The sequence below is a fragment of the Bubalus kerabau genome, chromosome 3 (genome assembly GCF_029407905.1).
Source record: "Bubalus kerabau isolate K-KA32 ecotype Philippines breed swamp buffalo chromosome 3, PCC_UOA_SB_1v2, whole genome shotgun sequence".
Lineage (NCBI taxonomy): Eukaryota > Metazoa > Chordata > Mammalia > Artiodactyla > Bovidae > Bubalus > Bubalus kerabau.
In genome coordinates this window covers 25,337,795-25,351,842 of record NC_073626.1, presented here as the reverse complement: position 1 = coordinate 25,351,842, position 14,048 = coordinate 25,337,795, and the positions used below count along the sequence as shown (strand labels likewise).

General features: G+C 53.2%; 2 protein-coding genes across 6 annotated transcripts; one reads left to right on the top strand and one right to left on the bottom strand.

Moving 5' to 3' along the window:
- Positions 1-472: 472 nt before the first annotated feature.
- PPT2 (palmitoyl-protein thioesterase 2) lies at positions 473-8,813 on the bottom strand. 4 transcript variants are annotated; one of them, XM_055571175.1, is made up of 9 exons: positions 8,665-8,813; positions 7,516-7,721; positions 7,115-7,268; positions 6,572-6,667; positions 6,375-6,482; positions 5,509-5,592; positions 5,304-5,388; positions 1,451-1,505; positions 473-1,282 (listed from the first exon to the last, which is right to left on the bottom strand). In XM_055571175.1, exons 1-9 carry the CDS (start codon positions 8,672-8,674, stop codon positions 1,139-1,141), a joined length of 942 nt encoding a protein of 313 aa, XP_055427150.1. In that variant the 5' UTR covers positions 8,675-8,813; the 3' UTR covers positions 473-1,138. The 4 variants fall into 4 exon arrangements, with proteins under 4 accessions (XP_055427150.1, XP_055427151.1, XP_055427153.1 ...); XM_055571176.1 differs by having other exon boundaries at positions 7,516-7,743; positions 8,665-8,811; XM_055571178.1 differs by lacking the exon at positions 8,665-8,813 and adding an exon at positions 8,051-8,139.
- A 101-nt stretch (positions 8,814-8,914) lies between these two features.
- PRRT1 (proline rich transmembrane protein 1) lies at positions 8,915-13,800 on the top strand. Of its 2 annotated transcripts, XM_055571174.1 has the most exons (5): positions 8,915-9,754; positions 10,427-10,570; positions 11,480-12,015; positions 12,368-12,553; positions 12,729-13,800. In XM_055571174.1, exons 2-5 carry the CDS (start codon positions 10,552-10,554, stop codon positions 12,903-12,905), a joined length of 918 nt encoding a protein of 305 aa, XP_055427149.1. In that variant the 5' UTR covers positions 8,915-9,754; positions 10,427-10,551; the 3' UTR covers positions 12,906-13,800. The 2 variants fall into 2 exon arrangements, with proteins under 2 accessions (XP_055427149.1, XP_055427148.1); XM_055571173.1 differs by having other exon boundaries at positions 8,915-10,570.
- The last annotated feature ends 248 nt before the right edge of the window (positions 13,801-14,048 follow it).

Below are 14,048 nucleotides of genomic sequence, written 5' to 3'. Positions count from 1 at the left end.
CGGAGAGGGGGCAGAATTGAGTCAGCCACCGCCCCCCATGCCAGAGCAGACAGGGCCTTATTGTCTCTACCAAGATTCCTTCTTTCAAGGAAGAGGAGGCTCATTGTCCAGCCCCTCACCCAGCTCTGGCCTACAAAGGTCGAAAAGGGGCACAACAAATGCCCACCCTGACCCTGCATCCCCTCGTCTAGCCTGGGGGTGGATGGTGCATTCCACCCATGAGGCTGGGGCCCAAACCATTAGAGCCCTGGGCTCAGCCCCCCAATTGCAGGCTGGGACAGGAAAAGAATTGTCCTCAGCAGGAAAGAACCCACAGAGAATCAGGAACCCGCACAGAATGGGCATTGAGAGAGCGGAAACACCAAGGGGGTCCCACCCCAGACCAGGCATCCGGGCACCCAGGCCCCAGGCTCTCCATCCCCACCCTCCTGGGGGAGCCAGGTCCCCCTCACCTAGAAATGAGGCAAGCCACACTGAGTAAATGCAACTTTATTTTCATAAATACAGGGGTAGTAACACCCATTCCAGGGTAGCTAAAAGAGGGGCTGGAGCCTCAAAGAAACTAGGCTCCCAGAGGACACCCCAATACTGAACATAGGGACTGGGGGATCCCCAAACCTGAGATGGGCCTCACAGGCCACAGATATTCCCCAACACTGACACTTCAAGAACGGAACTGTCCCCATAGTGGAGCCTCAGAACCCCACTCTCAAAGGTGGTCCTTCCTGAGGGGTTGGGAGGGCTCACAACAGGGGAGTTCAGAGGAAAAGGGAACGTGGGAAAAACAGAAGCTAAAAATGTCCTGAGTGGCTTGGAAGGAGACCCTGTGGTGGGCAGGGGCTGGGTTCTCCTTCTGTAGAGCCAGAGACGGAGGAGCAGCAGCAACAGGAACAGCCACAAGTTAATCTTGTTTCCCACTTCCCAGCCTTGGCCTTGGGGGGCATGGGAGAGCATGGAGCAACCCCCAAAAGGGAGGACACGAGATGGAGGAGACCAGGATGTGTCATTCACAGAGCAGGGGTCCTGGAGCCCTGGTTGGTGGGGGCAGTGTGGGACCAGTGAGGTGGTCACAGGCACACCAAGGCCTGACATCCAAGGCTCCACTCAGTCTCTGGGCGGGGAGTTCCTGAGGGGTCCCTCAGGAGAGCCAAGGTTCAATGCAGGTCTCATAAAGGGTACGGTTGGAGTGCCAGGCTGTGTGGGAGATCCCAGCCATTGGACACCTCACTATGGCCCCCCGGGCAAGCAGAGTCTTCAACCCAAAAGAGTCCCGCAGATAAACCTTCAAGGTGGGTCAAGGGACATGGAAGAAAGACACAGGGAGAGACAAAGTAAGTTCCCGCTGGCGTCCCAGACCCCCTCCCCACAGGGTAGACCCTTCAGCTTCCGTGTCAGGGGCAGAGAGAACCACAGTGTGTGCAGAAAGGGAAAGTAATTCCAGGGGACTCACCAGTTGCTTCTCCATCTCCAGGACTGTCTCATTTGCATCATAGAAACCAAAGAAGCTGCAAAGAGATTGGGGCATAAGAGGGAGGTTATCAGAGTGGGAGAAAATCAAGGGTGGGGAGGGACCTTCAGGAACTCATGGCCTGTTGGGGACACAAGCAGCAAGGGGAACACTCAAAATATTTAACTGGGTATCGTGTACCTCACAAGGTGGCACTAGGGATAAAGAACCCGCCTGCCAATGCAGGAGACATAAGAGATGTGGGTTCAATCCCTAGGTCGGGAAGATCCCTTGGAGGAGGTATGGCAACCCACTCCAGTATTCTTCCCTGGAGAATCCCATGGACAGAGGAGCCTGGAGGGTTATAGTCCATGGGGTCAAAAAGAGTCAGACACGACTAAGCGACTTAGCACACACATATCATGTACCTCAGGAGGTAATGGATTAAGGATACAGTATCACTTCTGCACTGCTGCTGCTGCTGCTAAGTCGCTTCAGTCGTGTCCAACTCTGTGCGACCCCATAGACGGCAGCCCACCAGGTTCCCCCGTCCCTGGGACTCTCCAGGCAAGAACACTGCAGTGGGTTGCCATTTCCTTCTGCAATGCATGAAGTGAAAAGTGAAAGTGAAGTCGCTCAGTCATGTCCGACTCTTAGCGACCCCATGGACTGCAGCCTACCAGGCTCCTCCGTCCATGGGATTTTCCAGGCAAGAGTACTGGAGTGGGGTGCCATTGCCTTCTCCATCACTTCTGCACAGTTCCCATCAAAAATGCATAACCTGAATCTAATCATGAGGAAATAGCCAACAAACCCAAACTGAGGGCCATTCTATAAGATAGCTGGCTTGTTATTTTTCAAAAAATATCAATGTCAGACTTCCTGGTAGTCCAGTTGTTAAGACTCCGCACTCCCAGTGCAGGGGGGGTTCAGTCCCTGGTGGAGAAGTTCCGCATGCTGGGGCCAAAAAAAAAAAATCAGTGTCGCAGGATTACTCCAAGGAATTATTCCAGATTAAAACTAAAGAGACATGAGAACCAAATGCAACATGGGATCCTGAATTGAATCTTTCACTGGATTTTTTTTCCTATATGGAAGATTTTAGGAAAATTTGAATAAGGTCTACAGAGAATTGTATCAATGTTAATTTCCTGATTTTGATAATCGTAGATACATAAAAGAATGTCCTATATTTAGAAAATAGACACTGACATACTGAAGTCTTAAGGGTTCATACATACACATACTCCACATATATATATGGATATACAGAGGGAGAGACAGAGGACACTAATATAAACTTGGTAAAATGTTAACATTTGGGAATTCTAGGTGAAGAATATACAAGATTGCTTTGTACGACTTTGGTAATTTCTTGAGTATGAAATTACTTCCAAAGAAAAAGTTTAAAAAAAATTTTTTTTAATTAGGAATATTTAACTGTCATGGGCACTGAGTGGACACAGGCCAAGAATAACTGAACAAAGTCTAACAGTACTAAGTCCAATGGGCTATGGGAGCAAAGAGGAGAGGTTACTACCCTAGTTTTAGAGCGTCAACAAAGGCTTCCCAGCGATTAGCCTGGACTAGGGAAAGCTGTCTCAGACAAATGCAACAACAAGAGCACCACAGAGGTATGGCACAGCTGGGTGGGCTGGGGGCCTGGAGGCCACGCTGAAGGACGAGATTTCTTAAGCCATAGGAAAGCAGTAGGGGCACAAAGACCTGGATTGGAACTCCAGCTCTGCCACACACTCCCCACCGTGTGTGGTTGATCATGTTGCTGATTTTCTTTGTCCTATACAAGAATACCTCCTTTGTAGAGAGGAAATAAAACATTGTGGTTAACTCAGACAACCTGACTTCACCACTTACTAACTCTATGAATGTAGGCAAGTTATTTAATCTCTTTGTACTTAAGTTTCCTTACATGGCAAAAGAGGATAATAGTAATTACCCTATAGGGTTGTTGTGAGGATTAAATGAGCTTTATTTGCAAAGTACTTAAAGCTACTACTTATCTTCATAGGGTTGTAGTAGGTGTGAAATGAGATAAAAATAAATCCCACCTTTAACTACTATAAGGCATGTTACTCCTTCATTTATAACCCTCCAATGTGTTACCATCTCACTCAGAATTTAAAAAAAAAAAAAAAAAAAATCAAGGGTCATGGCTGCCAGGGGCCTGGGAGTAGCAGGGATAAGGAAGTTACCATTCTTTAAAGGATTATGGGGTTTCAGTTTGGCAAGAAAAAAGTTCTGGAGATAGATGGTGGTGAGCTTACAAAAGAATTTGAATGAACTTGAAGCCACCAAACTTACCCTTAAAAACGGTAACTTTTATGTTGCATGTATTTTAGAAAAAACCAGTGACCTTACTTTGCCCCACAAAGGCTTTCTGTATCTGGCCCCCGTCTACCTCTTTCACCTTCACCCCAGCTTACTGCCCTCTAGCCACATGGACCTCCTTATTCCCCATGCCTGCCCTAGTGACTCTGCAGGTGCTACTCCTCTTCCCTAGAAGAACAAACCTAGACATTCCAAGCATATTACAAAGCAGAGACATCACTTTGCCCACAAAGGTCCATACAGTCAAAGCTATGGTTTTTCCAGTAGTCATGTATGGACATGAGAGTTGGACCATAAAGAAAGCTGAGCACCAAATAATTGATGCTTTTGAACTGTGGTGTTGGAGAAGACGCTTGAGAGTCCCTTGCACTGCAAGGAGATCAAACCAGTCAATCCTAAAGGAAATAAACCTTGAATATTCATTGGAAGGACTGATGCTAAAGCTGAAGCTCCAATACTTTGGCCACCTGATGCAAAGAGCCAACTCACTGGAAAAGACCCTGATGCTGGGAAAGATTGAGGGCAAAAGGAAAAGGGGGCAGCAAAGGATGAAACAGATAGCATCACTGACTCAATGGACATGAATTTGAGCAAACTCCAGGAGACAGTGGAGGATAGAGGAGCCTGGCATGCTGCACTCCATCGGGTCTCAAAAAGTCGGATACAACTCAGTCGCTCAAATGGCAGCTCTTCCAGAAGAACTTCTCTGGCCACTATCTAAAATAGGCCCCAGCCATCCTCTAATCCTTTCCCTGCCTTATTTTATCACTGTTTGATATATATATTTACATTTATTATCTGTCTCTCCCACTAGAATGTGAGCTACATAATAGCATAGACTTCTCCTCCATTTACTACTGCATCCCTAGGGTCCAGAACAGTGCCTGGGCACACAGTGCTTGATGAGTATTTGTTGAATGACTATAAAGTAGATCAGGTGACATTTCAGATCACTCATGATCATCAGAGGCATCTGATCATAGTGCCATGAAGCCATGAATTTTCCTGAGGAATAGGATAGAGGGGACAAGGTTGGAGCAATTACCTTTTACTTCCAGGTAAGTAAAACAGCTGGTAGGAAATGTGATTACATGGCATGGAACTATAGACATGCGTTGTAGCGATTTGTCAATTTCCTGGTTTCACTATTGTGTTGTCATTACATAGGATGCAGGCATTGGAGGAAACTGGGCAAAAGATACACAGGACTTCTCTAAACTATCTTTGCAACATCCTAAGAATCTGTAAATAGTTCAGAGTTCAAAGTTTTCACAAAGCGGGGCTGGTAGGGATGGAAAGGAAGCAGAGTCAGCAAGGCTTAGTGACTGGCTAGATATAAGAGGTTGGGACATGACTCCCAGGTTTTGGTCTTGGGTGACAAGATGAATGGAGGGTGGGGGGATTAACTGAACAGTGGAAGAAGCAGGCCAGTTTTAGAAATGAGATAAAGATTGGCTGGGATTGGGGTGTCCTTAGCCAACCTTCAGGCCACACAGTCTCTTATTACCTGGACTGCCAGGGAGTAATGACACCATCATCAGGGCCCCCAATCAGCACCAGGCGGCCCAAACGCAGAAAGTTCTTCCGCCAAGCTACAGGGTGGGAATAAGAGAGCCTGAGTTAGTCACAGGGGTCAGGCCAGGTTGGAAAGGGGAATATAGGAGGTCAGAGAAGCAGAAAATGGGACCAAGGTAGGAGCCTGGGGTCATTACCAGTGGCATTGGGATGGTCTCTTTCCCCATTGATCAGGGCCAGGAAGCTGCTGGCATTGAGGTACAAGTCATCATGGTGAGGGTCTGGGTACAAACAGCAGTTAGATCGTCAGAGAAGCAGGGAGAAGAGGCAAGACCAGATGCTGGAAGACCAATCAGAAGGCTACAGTAACAGACAAGGCTCACAGTAATATGATAGTAGCAGTAATAACTGTAAACATGATAGCAAACACCTTTTCCCAGCACCTGCTGTGAGCCAGATACTGTTCAAAGCACATGACATTCATTATTTCATCCTCATAAACACAATAAAAGGTACATACTGTACTTTACAGATGAGGAAAACTGAGTCACAGAAAGGTTGAGCAACTTGCCCAAAGTCATGCAGCAGGACTAGGCAGGCTTTAAACCCAAGAAGTCTGGACCCAGCATCCATGATCTTAAAAACTATAACCAGGCTTTTGCAAACTATGACTCATTAGTCAAATCCAGTTCACTGTTTCTGTAAATAAAATTTTATTGCAACACAGACACATTCATTTACATATGGTATATGGCTGCTTTTACATGACTATGGCAGAATTGAGTGGTTATGACAGAGACTATATGCCTGCAAAACCAAAAAAAATTTACTGTCTGGCCCTTTAAGGATAAAGTTTGCCAACCCCTGCAGCAAACTGTATTCTCTAAGGCAACAAAGTGAAACACATAAAGCATTTTGAACAGTGCCTGTTCACATAGTAAGTGCTCGATAAATGTAAGTTATCATCATCACTGCTGTTAGTTATGGTAGAGGTGGGAGCAGCAGGCCCCACCCTCCAGGATGCCCTTAGCATGGAGGCCCCAGTTTGGCATGTCCTACTCACCATGCCAGTAGTTGCAGATGGAGAATTCCTGGCCCCACGGGCTGTAGCAGATCCGGTAGAGGTTAGACCTCATGGAGGTGGGAAACAGCCACTTCAAATAGTTTGTGTCTGGCAAAAGAACAGCAGTGCCAAGTGGCCCCGAGCTTTGTGCCCTCAAGACTCAGGGCCCCCCTATGGAGCCCACAGTGCCCACTCACCTCCATACTGTCCCATCTGTGGAGAGGACAGAGAGATGAAAGAATCCACATTGTGTTCATCCATCACAGACAGGAGTGCCCGGCACACCAGGCCCCCTGCAGGCAAAACACCACGTTGGGCAGGACTTAGGGAGAGCCAGGCCAACAGTCACCCCAACTCCGCACCCCCGCACACACACCATGTACCTCACGGAAGCTGAGACCCTGAGAAGGCACACGCCCTGTGTCAAAACGCCCCATGTCAAGTAAGTGACAGAGCCAGAATTCGATCTGGGTCTTCCGAAGAACCCTAGGGTGCTTTTTCCTGTCCCCCGCCTCCCATCCCTTATGTCCAAGAGCCATGGGTGACGGGGAAAGAAAGGGGCAGCAGTGCAGGGAGCGGCCCTCCCACTCAGGACACGCACACAGATAAGACCCAGATGCTGAGGGAAGTCAGAAAAGGAAGCAATGCGGTTCAAAAAAGGGAACACTAGGCAGTGTCCCTCAGGTAAGGATCAAGCTTCAGATAGGGCTTAGAAGCGGGGAAGGGGGGAGGGTGCCTACCCTGGGAGTAGCAGATGAGGTGCACCCCTTGAAGAGCCTTTGCCATGATGGGGGCCACAGCCTCTCGGAACCCTTGCACCTGTTCCCACAGGGGTCGCAAACTCTCTCTCCCATCGAAGAGATCGAGCACTGTCACCGCAGTCCCAGGGTGTGTCTGTGGGAAGGGGGCGATGCCGCAGCCGGAATGGACTATAAAGACCCCCCTCCAGGCCGCCCCCGAGCCGGCGCCCACATGCCTATTGTGCCTTCCTAGAAGCAGGGATCTCTCGTCCCCCAGCTTTCCCCAGCAGAGCACCAGCTCTGCGAGGAACTGGGCAGGCCCAGCATTCAGTTCCCCTTCTCCCTCCCCAGCCTCTGTAGCCGCCACCAAGGCCCCACAACCGGGGCGTCCCCTGCCAGACCTCATTGATGTATTCCAGCAGGTGGCGGAAGCTGTACGAACTGTCAAAGAGCCCGTGCACCACTATGACCGGCTTGTAGGCAGCCCGATGGGGCGCGGGGGCGGCGGGCAGCAGAAGCAGCAGCAGCAGCAGCAGCAGGAATGGCAACAGGAGCAGGAACTCCGCCGAAGGGAGCCGCCTCCCCGGGAGCCCCAGCATGCTTCCGCCTGAGAAGGGGACGATGAGGACCTGTGAGAGAGATAAGAACACCCTCCCTTCGGAACAGACGCCGGCAATCAAGCCTCCCCGACCCGTTCCCACACCAGGTCCTTGTCATAAAACATCCTACTTTTACTCCAGTCCTCTCCACAAACACACACCCCCACCACGCAGCAGACGCACTGACGCGCAACCAAGCCCCGCCCCCAACGCAGCGGGGACTCGGTCCCGAGGCCAGGACCTTCCTAATGGATCATCCCAGTCATGCAAGACTGAAGATTTGCAAGAAGGACCTCAGAGCAGCAGCGTAGGACCCTGGGAGAGTGCAAACTCCCACCTGGCCTGGATCCACGAGCCCCGCTCCGCCTGCTGTTTACTTCTCCCCAGCTTGGAACCCACGTGGGGGAGGGCAAGGGTGTAAGGAGAACGCGCGCAGGGGAATGACGGACGGGAGAGGGGAGGCTGCTCAGGGTCGCATTTAGCCGTCATGTCCGGGGCTTTCCCTAGCAACCGTGCCAGCGTCCCCCGCAACGCCGGCCTGAGACTGGAGGGGCAATGGAACAATCCATTGCGCCCTAAGAGCGGGGTGGGGGGGCGGGGGGCGAGGGGCGGGGGAGAGGGAATAGGCGGAGTGATCCATTTAGATCGGCGGGGAGAGGAAGAAGCCGCAAATGTGTCCTGGGAATTGAGAGAAGGCCTATTCAGGCCCTGCGGCAGCCGCGACCTAAGGGTCCCATTTCCCTGCCTTGATTTGCCCTACTTCCCAATGCAGGCGTCCGGCTCCGCAAGGGAACACGGAGTTCTCTTTCCCCAGGGAGTCGCGCTGGAGGAACAGACCCGGGAAAGGCAGTCCGTGATATTTCGTCCTCCGCCGGCTGAGGGCTGAAGGTAGCCCAGGCGGACCCTTCTCCTAACCCCTTCCCTCCCGCCCGTGCCAGGTCTGAGCCTTACAACTCTTCATCTTGAAGTGCTTGTAGTGCCCTTGTCTCCAGAGACGCGAAGAGTCCTCGAGGCCCCTCGAGGTAAAAGTGCGGCTTGGCCCAGTTTCTTCTGCCCTTCTCTAGAACGGAGCCTATCTACGACCCACCCCACAAGGGGCGGAGAGCCCCTTGGGCAGCGCTGACTCACGCTCCGCCTAGTTTCTGACGAGTCTTTTTACCTGAGCGACCCCACACCCCCGCCCTGAACCTGGAGCTCCTTGTGGGCGGCTCCTTACTCAGACCTTCCCACCGGGGCTGGACTTCTAACTCCAGGAGTCTCGCACCTCTCTCCCTATGATCCCTACCGGTACCCAGGTGCCCGTGTTAGGGCTTTTACTGAGCATTTAAAGACGTTTGCCTTGATTAAAAAAAAAAAAAAAATTCGCAGCTCATCAGAATTCCTCTATGTTCACCAGGCCTTTGACAGTCTTAAGTCTCTCCCAATAAAACCAACTTGCGCCCCGAATTGTGTACAGGATGGTGTGGCGGAAGGGGGTTAGGGGCTCACGCGAACACCTCAGAAGCCAGAATGAGAGGTGTGGGGCCGTGATCTCGATCTCTGGGGCCTGGGACTGGCCCTGACGCGCGCCGCTGTTACAGCTCGGTAGTCGCCGCCTGCAGTCGGATGGGGAAGGATACAGCGTTGGAGAGCGACTGCCTCAAGAAGAGGCTGGGAAGCACTGGTCTAAAGGGGGAGGGTGGTATCTCGGCTCTGCTTTTGCAAATGGCCCGATTCTGGTTAAATCTCGGCTGACTACTGATTTTCACCTCCCCTCCCCATGTACAAACTCCCAAGATGCAATAAGCAAAATAAAAAGACTGCAATTACCGCTGGGCCCCCGGGTCGACTCAGGCGATGGCGCTGCGTCTTGGCGGGGGTGGTGGGTGGGTGGGATTTCAGGAATGGATCTGAACACTGCGGGCCCTGGAAACTCTTTAAGAAGCCTAGTAAGCAAAGCGGGGGAAGGGGGACCAAGCATGTACTGCCAAACTGAGCTGCCGGCAATGAGCAGTTGATTCGTCCTCTCCTCCCAACGCGCTACAGCTCCTACATACTGAAGGTAAGAGGTAACTAAGTATCCTCCAAGCTTCCTCTTCATCCTACCCCTGCCCCCCAACACACCACAAGCCCTACTACCTCCCAACGACTATAGACTGGGGCCTCTCACTTTACCTCCGGATTCCTCCCAAGCCAGAGCGGCAGGTCAAGATCATAACCCTGGGAACTTTTGTTGTTGTTTTTATGGTTCTCTCTCACACAGGCATCTCTGGTACAGATAGGGAAACTAGAGCCAAGGATTTGGGAGAAGATCCCTAGATCTTACAGGGACTCTGAGGGAGGCTGAGTTGTGGGGGAGGGGGGGAAGGCCTGACTGGGGTGAAAAAGATCCAGAGGGATCTGGGGTACTGAATCCACTGAGCACCTGCTCGCTTCCTCCTACAGTATAATCACTACAGCCAGTCTTGAAGGGGAAGACTCCAGAGGGTTCTTTCTCCCTCCTTCCTTCCCTTAGTACCACCCGCCTTGCCTGGTCTTGCTTGCCTCCCAGTTTCCATGACAACTCCAAAGGAACCCAAACTGGGGGCTTGAATGCCGGGGTTAGAGGAGGCGAGACATAGTCCAAAAGCGGAGAGAGACCAAGTGGGGGTATCTCTGAAGGGTTCCCCCTCCCTCGCCTCGGTCCCTTTAAGCTCCCCCCTCTCAGCTTTCCCTCCGCCCCCCGCCGCCACAGTCTTCATCTCTCCATCTCTGCGCTGCTGCCGGCTGCGCAATCTGCGCACCCAGACTCCGGTGCTAGCCAGGGACCCCGACTCCGGACTCCGGCTGCACGGATCTTGTCCCAGGGAGAGCGCAAGCATGTCATCCGAAAAGTCAGGTAGAAAACAACAACAAAACCCCTCGCCCTCTCCACTGCCTCCTGACTACCCCCCCCCCCTCCCTTACCCCTCCCTAGCGGGTGGTTCTGTTTCATTCCCCTTCTATCCAGCTCTCCATATCCCTCCCCTCAAGCCCCCTCCTCTTTCAATATCCTTCCTTTTTCTTCCTTTCCTCTGGCCAGTCTAAGATCGGTCCCTTGCCAACAACATGGGGGCGGGGGGCAGGTTAAGAGGGTGAAGGAAGTACAAGACTGGCTTAGCATCAGCCAGGTACTGCATGGATAGCATCATTGGGAGTGACAGATGGACAGATAACGCTGGCCCGCATGGAGACATCCAGCGGGGTAATATGGAGAGATGATCAGATGGGGATTGCCAGGGGAGTAAAATCCAGAGGACCCTTCTTAATCTGCCCTAAAAGAGGTTCGGAGATTCCAAGAGAGACTAGAGGACCCCCTCCCCACTAAAGGAATGGCAGAGTGGAACATGTTATCCTACATGTGTTTATACAACTGTTGGACTGAGCACATGTTCACACAAGTGTTGCGTGTCTATACATGTGCACACGCAGGACTAGCTCAGATAGGCAAACCCCAAAGCAGCCATAAGCCAAGAGGGATAGGAGTTTGGGTCTGCAGGTTAAAGCTGTGTGCCCACTGCTGAAGCAGGGAGAGGAGCAGAAGAGAGTTATGACCTCAAAACTAGATTAAAGTGGGGGCGGGGGGAAAGGGCTGTTGGCCTAGATACCACCCCTCTCCTCCCCCAAGAATGAGAGATGGCTTCTCACTCATCTCCTCTCTGTCTCTCCCATTATCTTTCTCCGTCCCTGACCCTCTGTGTCTCCCCCTCTCCCTCATCTCATCTATCTTATCTCTCCCCATACTGGCTCCTCTGCTTACCGCCCCCAGGCCTCCCTGACTCAGTCCCTCACACCTCTCCACCACCCTACAATGCCCCCCAGCCCCCCGCCGAACCTCCTGCCCCGCCCCCACAGACAGCCCCTTCCTCGCACCATCACCACCACCACCACTACCACCAGTCGGGCACTGCCACCCTCCCGCGCTTAGGGGCAGGGGGCCTGGCTTCTGGGGCCGCCGCTCAGCGCGGTCCCTCGTCCTCCGCCACCTTGCCAAGGCCCCCACACCATGCCCCTCCCGGCCCGGCCGCAGGGGCGCCCCCACCCGGCTGCGCTACCTTGCCCCGCATGCCACCCGACCCTTACCTGCAGGAGACTCGCTTCGAGGGCCCACTGCCCCCACCGCCGCCCGCCGCCGCCGCCCCGCCCCCGCCGGCGCCCTCTCATACTGCCCAGGCCCCGGGCTTCGTGGTGCCCACGCACACGGGAGCGGTAGGCACGCTGCCGCTGGGTGGCTACGTAGCCCCGGGTTACCCTTTACAGCTGCAGCCTTGCACTGCCTACGTGCCGGTCTATCCGGTGGGCACGGTGAGTACAGGGCGAACAGGGGACTGGAAGGAGGGGGCTGGGGGAAGGATGGAACAGGACATGAAATTTGAGGCACACTGGGGACTCGTGGGAAAGAGGAACAGAACGACGGGACCAGGAGGCGATCTGGGGCCAAGGGAGAGGAGAGACTAGAGAAAGATCTGGGAATGGGGTGGGTGGTCTGTTGGAGTCAAAGATCAAGATCTGGCAGGGGAAACAGCCTTGAAGTCCAGAGGAGGTTTAAAAGAGGAAAGCAACCTTCTTTCTCTGCTAGACGTGGAAAGCTGGTGGGCTCAGAGAGGGTTTAAGAGTGATAGACGTCCCCTCCCCACAACCTTCTTTCCTTTCACAGCCCTATGCAGGAGCGACCCCGGGGGGAACAGGAGTAACCTCCACGCTCCCCCCGCCACCCCAGGGCCCAGGGCTGGCCCTGCTGGAGCCAAGGCGCCCGCCCCACGACTACATGCCCATCGCGGTGCTGACCACCATCTGCTGCTTCTGGCCTACAGGCATCATTGCCATCTTCAAGGCAGTGCAGGTGTGTGGGGGGTGAGGGGAGGGGAGGGGACGGAGGCGGAGTATGGAGAGGAGGACTCAAGAGGTTCTTATTCCCAGGGAGTGCTGGACGTTTGAGGGAGCATCTTAGAGGGAGGCTGAGGCTTGCGGCCGAGGTAGCGGCTCTCTGATCTTCTCTCCCTCCTCCTCCCCCGCAGGTGCGCACGGCCTTGGCCCGCGGAGACATGGTGTCAGCTGAAATCGCTTCACGCGAGGCCCGGAACTTCTCCTTTATTTCCCTGGCGGTGGGCATTGCAGCCATGGTGCTCTGTACCATCCTAACCGTAGTCATCATCATTGCAGCGCAGCACCACGAGAACTATTGGGATCCGTAAGGACAACCACGGCCCGGCCCCACCCTGCGCCCCTCGACGTCCCAAGCACGTTTTGCCGTCAAGCCGGGGATCCACAGTGGGCGCCCCGCACACCCGCTTCTGGGGCTACTGGACTTGGTTACATCCTAAACTAGGCCTCCACGGAAACTCTCGCCTTGCGAGCACGCTCGGAATCCAGTTCCTCAGGAACCTCGCCAAAACCCACACTGATAGGGATGCCACTTCCCGGCCAGGCCCTCAGTCGCTCCAGGCCCCTACCCCCTCTAAATACAGCACCCCCAGCCGAACTCTCTCGGTCACGGCTCCCCAGCCTGAAAACTGGTCCCTAAAGCCCCGCCTCCTCCATAGGTTCCGCCCCGGCTCTGATAAAACCCCGCCTCCAGGTCGGCAGGCTCCGCCTTCTTTTCTTCCCTGCGGGGTGATTCAGTCCGGTGATTGGGTTTGTGGCGCCAGGCCTCTCCCCGATAGTTGTCAGTATACTTGTCACTCCACACCTTCTCCCGGCGTGAGAGCCGAGCCCCAGGTTAGCCAGAACCCTCACCCTCACTTCCATTTCTGTCTCTCCTCCACTCCATCCCCGTCTATTTTCATGTTAATCCCAGGACCTCTATAACTTTTGGGTTTTGGGGGAGGGGGGGTGGTTTGGAATGAGATTTAGGAGGTTACCGGTTTCGGAACCTTCTCCCTGGAAGAAGATTACGTCCCCGTTCTCTGTAAATACTCCCTTCCTCCTACCCCAACTGGGCAAGCGAGCAGAAAGAACCGAGGGTACAAACCTTCCAATATCTGGAGGGAGCCAGCCCAATCCCCGTTCCTCATTAGTCCTCACCTTGTTCAGATCTGTGTGTGAGTGTGTGTGTGAATTTCTGAAAGACAATATTAAATAGATTAAGTGGATTTATCACCCGCAATCCCGAAGACTAGCAAATACCCGGCTCCTTTGGTTTCGCCTTTCACTTATCTCCCCTTCTGGGGACGTGGGGGAGGGGCGGACAAAAACTTACAGAGACAATAGTAAGTGGACACAGATTCCCGCACACCAGAGAGGCAAACACAAAGATGGGAAAGAGAGGCTTCCCTGGGAATCCTACTGGCGAAGACCTGGGGATCCATTCTTCGTAGACATTTCTTTACCCAGCACAC

Bases quoted from the DNA above. Each gene is read 5' to 3' on its own strand.
- PRRT1 (XM_055571173.1), top strand. From the start codon at position 10,285: ATGCCGGGGTTAGAGGAGGCGAGACATAGTCCAAAAGCGGAGAGAGAC. The intron at 10,571-11,479 runs GTAGAAAACAAC...TACCGCCCCCAG, and splicing joins CATGTCATCCGAAAAGTCAG to GCCTCCCTGACTCAGTCCCT. The intron at 12,554-12,728 runs GTGTGTGGGGGG...CCTCCCCCGCAG, and splicing joins CCATCTTCAAGGCAGTGCAG to GTGCGCACGGCCTTGGCCCG.
- PPT2 (XM_055571175.1), bottom strand. The intron at 5,593-6,374 runs GTGAGTAGGACA...GTTTGTACCCAG, and splicing joins CATCTGCAACTACTGGCATG to ACCCTCACCATGATGACTTG. The intron at 1,506-5,303 runs GTAATAAGAGAC...ATCTCTTTGCAG, and splicing joins ATTACTCCCTGGCAGTCCAG to CTTCTTTGGTTTCTATGATG.